The 10,571-nt window shown below is 41.0% G+C and overlaps 1 protein-coding gene across 1 annotated transcript in view; it reads left to right on the top strand.

Moving 5' to 3' along the window:
- ccdc40 (coiled-coil domain containing 40) overlaps window positions 1–10,571 on the top strand; it is a 96,530-nt gene that overhangs the window by 83,574 nt on the left and 2,385 nt on the right. Inside the window, exons 20-21 of the mRNA XM_043714804.1 lie at window positions 2,001–2,189; window positions 3,670–3,828. Of these exons, the coding sequence (XP_043570739.1) occupies window positions 2,001–2,189; window positions 3,670–3,828 (348 nt within the window). The remainder of the gene's footprint in view (window positions 1–2,000; window positions 2,190–3,669; window positions 3,829–10,571) is intronic.

Raw genomic sequence — 10,571 nt, 5'->3', positions numbered from 1 at the left:
ACTTTATTGCTGGAACAGCACAGCAGGTCAGGCAGCATCCAGGGTACAGGAGATTCGACGTTTCGGGCACAGGCCCTTCTTCAGGAAGAAGAAGCCCGAAACAGGCCCTTCTTTGGCCTGTGCCCGAAACGTCGAATCTCCTGTTTCCTGGATGCTGCCTGACCTGCTGTGCTGTTCCAGCAATAAAGTTTCAACTTCTACCTCTCTGCCAAGCATTGAAGAAAGCTCTGAGGACAAGATGGACACAACAGATGTCACAGCCTCTGTGCTGTTACCGCCTGAAGAAGGTGAATTTTGGCCAAGATACTCCAGGCACAAGAGGCGCGCTATCTACGCCGCCAGTATCCAGTGCATTCTCGGAGGAACTAGACCAGGTACCCCAGGCAAAGCTGCAGGAAAACAAATGGGCCTACATCCTAGGTCTTAAAGGGGAAGGATATTGTGATTGGAATGAGGTCAGTCAGGTTGACCTCATAAAATAGGAAGTTAAAAATCACACAACACCAGGTTATATTCCAACAGGTTTATTTGGAAGTACTAGCTTTTGGAGCGCTGCTCTGTCATCAGGTGGTTGTGGAGTATAAGATATCTTATAGTCCACAAATACCTGATGAAGGAGCAGTACTCTGAAAGCTAGTACGTCCAAATAAATCTGTTGGACTATAACCTGCTGTTGTGTGATTTTTAACATTGTATACTCCAGTCCAACACCAGCATCTTCAAATCATAAAATATGAGTTTCCTGATTGGGGTTGTTAACCTGGTCCAAGCAGGGAGTCCTGGCTGACAGATATATCTGGGGTTCTGTTTGCTCTGGGAGCCTGGTTTGAACTAACCGGGTCAGTGTCATGTACTATGCACGTGCAAATAAAAGATGACTTGGTGACAGGATACCAGTTTTAATGGAGTTATTTAAGGTATCCCAACACTAATCCTGGGATATTTTGTATGTCACAATTAAGTATTCCATTTTTACTTTTATTCTCTATTAACTATGTGTAGAAATATTATTATGAGGACTGCAGATCAGAGTCAAAAAGTGTTGAGCTGGAATAGCACAGCCAATCAGGCAACATCCAAAGAGCAGGAGAGTCACTGTTTTGAACATACGCTCTTCATTAGGATTGTGAGTGGGGTGGGGGAGTGTTGTGTCCAAGGGGTCTGAGATATAAATGGGAGGGGGTGAGGATGGAGGCAGGGTAGCTGGAATGTAATATGTGGATGAAGGTGGGAGGTGATAGTGATAGGTTGGAGTGGAAGGTGGAGTGGATAGGTGGGAAGGAAGATGGACAGGTAGAACAGTTCAAGAGGGCAGTGCCGAGTTGGAGGGTTGGATTTGGGATAGGTGGGGGGAGGGGAGATGAGGAAACTGGTGACATGAATTCCGTGTGATTGGAGGATCCAAACCTGGAAGATGAGGTGTTCTTCTTCCAGTCGTCAGATGGCTAGGATATGGCAGTGGAAGAGGCAATGTCCTTGGCAGAGTGGGAGGGGGAGTTGAAGTGATCAGTCACAGGGCGGTGGGGTTGTTTAGTGTGTGTGTCCCAGAGATGTTTTCTGAAGCGTTCCACAACATTTCCCACCCCCTCCCATTTATCTCTCAATCCACCACATTCCTGATGAAGAGCTTATGCTCGAAACATCGACTTTCCTGCTCCTCGGATACTGCCTGACTGGTAATGCTGTTTCAGCGCCACACTTTTTGTAAATAGAAATATTCAGAAGTATAGATTATTTCAAAATATATGACAGTAATTGTGGCACACACGTTGATTATTCTTTCAAGTGGTACTGTAGTAGTTTTATTTCTAATGTATTTGTGGTTATTAAATTCATGTCAATTGTCATGGAAATTAGCTCGTTTCATTTCACATAATCCTCAGTCATCTGACAATAGACATGCATTTGTCTTGGATGAATTCAAATTAAGTTACTTGAGGTGAAAGTTCTATTACTTTGCTGTAAAATCACTGTATAAAATCTATATTCTTGATCCAAAGATACGTCATAATCAACTTATGAGGCAGCAAGAGCAAATGATTCGTGAAATGGAGGCTGTTGTCTTGCGCAGGGATACAATTGTGACACGTGCAGAAGCACAAGTCAAATTGGGCAAGAAGCGAATAACCAAACAAGATTGTCATAAAACGATAGAAGACCTATGCAAGAAAATTGCAGATATTCAAAAGGTGAGATAAATGAAACTGAATATTTCAAAAAGTCTTTGCAATTAAATAAATATGCACTATCCATTTTCACCCAGCTGAAGGTTTGGCAACCCATTGACCAATCAGCTTGATTTTTTTTCTCTTTTATTCACTCATGGGATGTGGGCATTGCTGATTGGCCCAGTTTGGCCTTGAGAAGGTGGTGGTAGTGAGGTGCCTTCCAGAACAACTACAGTCCACATGCTGTAGGTTGACCCACAATGCAATAGGGAGACAGTTCCAAGATTTTGACCCAGTGTTAGTGAAGGAGCAGCAATATATTTTCATGTCAGCATGGTGTGTAGCTTGAAGGTGGTGGTGTTCCCATATATCTGCTGTTCTTTCCTTCCAGATGGACATGGGTTTGGAAGGTGCTAGCGAAGGATCTTTGGTGAATTTCTGCAGTGCACCTTGTAGATAAAACGCACTGCTGCTACTGAGCACCGGTGATGGAGGGAGTGGGTACTTGTGCATGTGGTGCCAATCAAGCAGGCTGTTTTGTCCTGGATGGTGTCAAACTTCTTAAGTTTTATTGAAGCAACGCCTATCCAGGCAAGTGGGGAATATTCCATTGTATTCCTGACTTTTGCCTTGTAGATGATGGACAGGGCTTTGAGGCATGAAGAGGTAAGTTACTCAAAGTAGTATTCCTAGCCCCTGACCTGCTCTTTTAGCTACTATGTTTATGTGGTGAGTTTATGTGGTTATGTCTGGTCAATGGTAAACTTCAGGATGTTGATAGTGGGGGAATTCAGCGATGGCAACACCATTGAATGTCAAGAAGTGGTGATTAGTTTGTCTCTTACTGGAGATTGTCATTTGCTGGCATTTGTATGGCAGAAATGTTACCTGCCACTGATCAGCCCAAGAAAGGATACTGTCTAGATGTTGTTGGACTACTTCAACATTTGAGGAGTTGCAAACGGTGCTGAACATTGTGCAATCATCAGTAAAGATACCCATTTCTGATCTTATGATGGATGGAAGGTCACTGATGAAGCAGTTGAAGATGGTTGTGCTAGGACACTCTACTGAGGGACTTCTGCAGAAATGTCCTGGAGTTGCGATGACTGACATCCAACAACCACAACCATCTTCCTATGTACCAGTTATGATTCCAACCAGTAGAGAGTTTGCCCCTAATATCCATTGTTTCCAATTTTGCTAGGGCTCCTTGATGCCATACTTAGTCAAATGTGGCCTTGATGTCAAAGGCTGCCACTCTCACTGCACCTCTGGTATTCAGCTGTTTTGTCCATGTTTGAACCAATGCTATAATGAGGTCAGGAGCTGAATGGCCCTGGCAAAATGCAAACTGCGCATCACTGAGCAGGTTATTGTGGAGCTTGTGAACAGCTACAGACCATTCAAAGTCACTTCTTTGATTTAGCTAACCATGCCTATCTTCACAATGTTAATTGATGTTATTGGTCTCACTCCAGTCACACCTTTGTTTTCTTAGAACATAGAAGAATCTGACAGAACTATTGAAGAGCTGAGGGAATCACAGACAAGTCTGTGTCAGCAACTGGAAGAAAAGCAGTCTCAGATTCATAATCAGCAATCTATGGTTGATCAACTTAATGCAACCATAGAATCTCAACAGGAAAGAAAACAAGCGGTAAGATTGGCTTGATGAGACAGGATATTCATGCTTGAAGAATTTGTAAAAGCAAATATTTAAATAATTAGTTTGGAAACTATTTTAATTTATCTTACATGATAACTAGATACAATTAATTAAGTTAATCAAATAGCTTAACTTTAATGTTATTAGTGCTTGGCCAAGAACAATTGCAACCTATTTTGAATATGTAGGTACATTTTTCAAACCAATTCCATTAATGTGAGACATCCATTGCCTGCATTGGTGCCTGTTTTACACAGAGTGCATGTGAAACAACACAGCAGAAACAAAATTAGGTATCAAATAAGATTCTATATAGAGAAATTAAGCAATAAAGTAAACATTTGCACAATGAGAAGAAAGAAGATATTTCCAGCAAAATGAATAAAGAAAAGGAGATTCTAATAAGTGTTACTTAACTCATTAACATTAAGATCTTAAGTTGGCCATGAAATATTTCTCATCAGATAAAGATCCACACATATTTTCATTAGATATTCTTCCTGCCAAAGTGGATTTACATTTTTCCACATTATATTCCAACAGCCAAGATTTCGATAACTCGCTTAACTTGCGTATATTGCTCTACATGCTCTTTGTGTCATCTTCACCACTTGCCTTCCCATCTATTTTTGAGCCATCTGCAAGTATATTCATTTTCCTCATTCAAGTGTATTCTAAATAATGCCGGTCTCAGTTGTGTTCCCTGTGGTACTGCACTAGTTACAGGTTCTTATCCTGAAAGAGCCCCCATTATCTCAACACTCCATCATCTATTAGTTAGCCAATCTTCTATCCGTGCTAATATACCACCTCGACCACCTGGGTTCGTGGCTTATTCAGGAGCCTATGGGATACCTTACAAAATGTGTTTTGGAGATCCAAATATATTACATCCAGTGTTTCTCCTTTATGTATTTTGCTTATTACCCCTTCAAAGAATTCTAATAAATCTGACAGGCATGATTGCCTCTTCATGAAATCTTTTAAAAAATCCTCAGTTATCTCCCACCTTCCTCCTCCACTGTTCTGAATTCATTAACTCTTAATATACTTTCGATAATTGCTGGATGCCTTTCAGTAATTTGGCCAACTGCCATAGTTGAGTTTCAACAGTGTCAAAGTAGAGATAAGGAGATATCACACATCTTTCTGTTTTGCCAATGTCCAGATATTCATACTTCCAATAGCATTGTTGGATAAGAATCAAGAGCTGAAATATCGATCCATTTTGTCCTCTTTGTCCTTCATCACTGAAGCCCATTTTACTGCTTCAGTCAGTATTGATATCAGCTCATTAATCATGGTCATAGCTCAAAACCGAAGTCACAAATACAGATGTAATTCCAGGGATTGTAAGTGGGACACAAGTCTTCGACTGGCAGATGTTTTTATGTGTCCAATTTATACAAAAAAAACTCAACTTGGAAACATCTCCCAGTCTGAACTTGTGATCAACCTACAGTTCCACAGCAGGTAAAAACAGCAGTAATTACATGATTGTTGCTTGTCAGTGCAAATGTCGTCACACAGCAGTAACTCAGATGTCATCACATAAAAAAATTACAAGAAATAAGTTGGATGCAATATTTGATGTAATTTAAATAAAACGCTGTTGTATGGATGAAGGGATACTGACATTTTTATTTATACGAACATGCAGAACTGAAAATAGAATTGGAGGTCCAATTTCTTGGAAACGTTTGATTACATTAAGAAAAAATTACTAAAGAATTTATTGATTAATAATATCCAACAGAGCATATAGAGTCATAGCGTCATAGAAAACTACAGCACGCAACCAAATCCTTTGGTCAAACTCGTCCATGCCGAACAGATATCCCAACCTAATCTACTCCCATTTGTCAGCACTTGGCCCATATCCCTCTCAACCCTTCCTACTCATATACTCACCCAGATGGTTTTCTAATGCTGCAATTATGCCAGCCTCCATCACTTCTTCTAGCAGCACATTTCATACACACACCACCCTCTGCATGAAAACTTTGCCCCTAGGTTCCTTTTATATCTTTCCCCTCTCACCCTATAACTATGCCCTCTGGTTCTGGACTGCCCCACCCCAGGGCAGTCCATTGTCTACTTATCCTATCCATGTCCCTCATGATTTTATATGTTTCTGAAAGGTCATCCCTCAGCCCCCAACAGTCCAGGGAAAACAACCCCAGGTTATTCAGCCTTTCCCTACAGCTCAAATCCTCCAACCCTGGCAACATCCTTGTAAATCTTTTCTGAACCCTTTCAAGTTACATAACATACTTCTGATCAGAGGTAGACCAGAATTGCATGTAATATTCCAAAAGGGGCCGAAACAAATATCCTGTACAGCCGCAATATGACCTCCAACTCATATACTCAATGCTCTGACCAACAGAGGAAAGCATACCAAACGCCTTCTTCACTATCCTATCTACTTGCAACTCCACTTTCAAGGAACTATGAACCTGCACTCCAACGTCTTTTTGGTCAGCAACACCCTATAGGACCTTATCATTAAGTATATCAGTCCTACTCTGATTTGCTTTTCCAAAATGCAGCACCTCACATTTATCTAAATTAAACTCTCATCTGCCACCACTGGCCCATTTGATCAAGATCCCATTGTACTCTGAGGTAACCTTCTTTGCTGTCAACTACACCTCCAATTTTGGTGTTATCTACAAACTTACTAACTATACCTCCTATGTTCACATCCAAATCATTTATATAAATGCCGAAAAACAGTGGACCCAGCACTAACCCAAATTGCACACCACTGGTCACAGGCCTCCGGTCTGAAAAGCAACTCTTCACCACCACCTCTGTCTTCTTCCTTCGAGCCAGTTCTGTATCCAAATAGCTAGTTCTCCCTGAACCTCCCATTAGGAACCTTGTCAAATACCTTACTGAAGTCCATATAGAAGATGTCCACCGCTCTGCCCTCATCAATCCGCTTTGTTACTTCTTCAAAAAACTCAATCAATTTCGTGAGATATGATTTCCCATGCACAAAGACATGTTGACTATCACTAATCAGTCCTTGCCTTTCCAAATATATGTAAACTCCTGTCCCTCAGGAGACCCTCCAACAACTTGCCCACCACCAATGTCAGCCTCACTGGTCTATAGTTCCCTGGCTTTTCCTCACCACCTTTCTTAAATAGTGGCACCACATTAGCCAACCTCCAGTCTTCCAGCACCTCACCTGTGACTACCGATGGTACAAATGTCTCAGCAAAGAGCCCAGCAATCACTTCCCTAGCTTCCCACAGGGTTCTAGGGCACACCTAATCAGGTCCTGGGGACCCATCCATTTTTATGCATTTCAAGACATCCAGCACCTCCCCCTCTATAATAGACATTTTTCAAGATGCCACCATCTATTTCCCCACATTCTGTATCTTCCATATCCTTCTCCACAGTAAACATTAATATAAAATATTCATTTGGTATCTCCCCAATCTCCTGCACTGCACACATAGGCTGCTTGCTGATTTTTGAGGGGCCCTATTCTCTCCCTAGTTACCCTTTTGTCCTTATGTATTTATAAAAGCCCTTTGGATTCTCCTTAACCCTATTTGCCAAAGCTATCTTATGTCCCCTTTTTGCTCTCCTGGTTTCCCTCTTAAGTATATTCCTACTGCCTTTATACTCTTGTAAGGATCTTCCCGATCTCTCCTGCCTGTACCAGACATATACTTCCTTCTTTTTATGAACCAAAACCTCAATTTCTCCAGTCATCCAATATTCCCTATACCTACCAGCCTTTCCTTTCACCCTGACAGGAATATACTTTCTCTGGACTCTCATAATCTCATTTTTGAAAGCTTCCCATTTTTCAGCCATCCCTTTACCTGTGAACATCTGCCCCCAGTCTGCTTTTGAAAGTTCTTGCCTAATACCATCAAAATTAGCCTTCCTCCAATTTAGAACTTCAACTTTTAGATCCAGTCTATCCTTTTCCATCACAATTTTAAAACTAATAGAATTATGGTTGCTGACCCCAAAGTGCGCCCCCACTGACACCTCAGTCACCTGCCCTGCCTTATTTACCAAGAGTAGGTCAAGTTTTACACCTTCTCTAGTAGGTACATTCACATACTGAATCAGAAATCTTTCTTATACACACTTTCCAAATTCCTCTCCATCTAACCCCTTAACACCATGGAAGTCCCAGTTTATGCTTGGAAAGTTAAAATCCCCTAATGTAACCACCTTATTATTCTTACAGATAACTGAGATATCCTTACAAATTTGTTTCTCAATTTCCGGCTGAATATTAGGGGGTCTATAATACAATAGCAATAAGGTGATCATCCCTTTCTTATTTCTCAGTTCCACCCAAATAGCTTCCACCCAAATAACTTCCACCCAAATGTATTCCCAGGAATATCCTCCCTAAGTACAGCTGTAATGCTATCCCTTATCAAAATGCTACTCCCCCTCCTCTCTTGCCCCACTTTCTATCCTTCCTGTAGCATTTGTATTTAGGAAGATTAAACTGCCAGTCCTGTCCATCCCTGAACCATATCTCTGTAATTGCTATGATATCCCAGTCCCATGTTCCTAACCATGCCCTGAGTTCATATGCCTTCCCTGTTGGCCTGTTGCATTGAAGTAAATGCAGTTTAATGTATCAGTCCTGCCTTGTTCTCTACTTTGTTCCTTCCTGCCCTAAATGTTTGACTCACTTCCTTTCCTAACTGTACCAGTCTCAGATGATCTCTTTCCTCACTACTTCCCTGCATTCCACCCCTCTCAGTCCCCCCCCAACACCACCTACTAGTTTAAATCCTCCCGAGCAAATCTCCCTGCTAGTATATTAGTCCCCTTCCAATACAGGTGCAATCAATCTTCTTGTACAGATCACTTCTACCCCAGAAGAGATTCCAATGATCCAAAAATGTGAACCCTTCTCCCCTGCACCATCTCCTCAGCCATGTGTTCATCTGCTCTATCCTTTCTTTCCTACCCTCATTAGCTTATAGCACTGGGAATAATCCAGATATTACTACCCTTGAGGACCTACTTTTTTAAACTCCTGCCTAACTTTCTATTTGCTCCCTTCAGAATCTTCCCCCCTCAAGCAGCATCACAATTGATTGCTTGGAACCCGACGTACCCCTCATTACATTAGAGCCTGTCTTGATATCAGAAACTTGGCTATTCATGCTATATTCCCTTGAGAGTCCATCACCCCCTACATTATCCAAGACAACATACTTGTTTGAAATGGGGACAGCCACAGAAAACTCCTGCACTACCTGCCTACCTTTCCTACCCATCTATCTGACTGTATCAGCGGCTTTTCTCCCTTCATATAACTGCCATCCATCACAGCCCCTAGATGTTGTAATTTCCTCAATGTTCCTCCAATGATCCATTCTTTCTAGTAGGATTTGCATTCAAAAACACTTCTTGCAGACATAATCCTCAGTAACATGTAACCTCTCTTGAAACTCTCACATCCGACAAGAAGAGCATATCACTCTACTAAAGGCCACCGTTACTGCTTCACAATCTACAAACCCAGAAAATAGCACCATCATTTTGCTCTAAAAAGAAGTGCTCCAGGCTAATTTAGTACTTATGGTTTATATTTTTAAAATTTAATCAAGAGACAGATTTAAATAAAATATATAATCCAGAAAGAACCAACTCTACTCACTACTATAGACTCACAGCAAGGTTATATGTTAAAAACTATTAGATTGCAATAAATGGTGTAAAATATATTTAATGATAACTATGATAATGTTATCATTAAATATCTTCTCTAGACAGCAATGCATTTTCTGTGCACTGCTAATCAACCATATTTATTCATGTCTTCTTTACTAAACAACCATATTTGTTCTTTTTTTCATTGTGTATGAATGCAATATTCATGTAACCATTTCTTCTCTTCCATGCCTCTTCCCAAACCAGTAATTTCTACCTGGATGGTACTGCCACAAACACCCACATACTTTCCCTAGTTTACCGATGCTTGTATTTGAGCTTGGATCTAGTGTACCAGTGTATGATTAGCTCATTGTTAAATCTTAACTCCGCTTGGATAAACTTCAACCCTTTTTTTTAATTCAATGTGGCTTACCACTTGATGCAGTTACCATGATGCATTGAAAAGAGGGTATTCATTAACATGTTTTAATTTATGACAAAAGCAAATGACTATATTGTCTCCATTATGTACCCTGCTTCACTTAAATAATTTGATGTCAGTGAAAAGCTGTGGTTGACAGAATGCATCATTACTGCACACTTCATAGGTAGGATGATGAAGAAATTTGATAATGTGATAGTACATGATAAGTGAAGCAGTGACTCTGGTCAAAGGTCTGCATCACAGATACTCTAAGTTCACTCCTATGTAATATATAAATCAAGCAGAGGAATACATTCCCTGTTGTATTTCATGCTTTTCAAAGAAGCATCATAGTAGCATCAATTACGACACATCTGGATAGTAGTAACAGGATAGGTCAGAGTCAGCATGGATTTAGATTTAGGTTACATTACAGTGTGGAAACAGGCCCTTCGGTCCAACAAGTCCACACCGACCCGCCGAAGCGCAACCCACCCATACCCCTACATTTACCCCTTACCTAACACTACAGGCAATTTAGCATGGCCAATTCACCTGACCTGCACAGCTTTGGACTGTGGGAGGAAACCGGAGCACCCGGAGGAAACCCATGCAGACACCAGGAGAACGTGCAAACTCCACACAGTCAGTC

Source organism: Chiloscyllium plagiosum, chromosome 24 (genome assembly GCF_004010195.1).
Source record: "Chiloscyllium plagiosum isolate BGI_BamShark_2017 chromosome 24, ASM401019v2, whole genome shotgun sequence".
In the NCBI taxonomy this organism is placed as follows: domain Eukaryota; kingdom Metazoa; phylum Chordata; class Chondrichthyes; order Orectolobiformes; family Hemiscylliidae; genus Chiloscyllium; species Chiloscyllium plagiosum.
The sequence above is the reverse complement of the archived record's forward strand: the minus strand, read 5'-3'. Positions and strand labels throughout refer to the sequence as shown.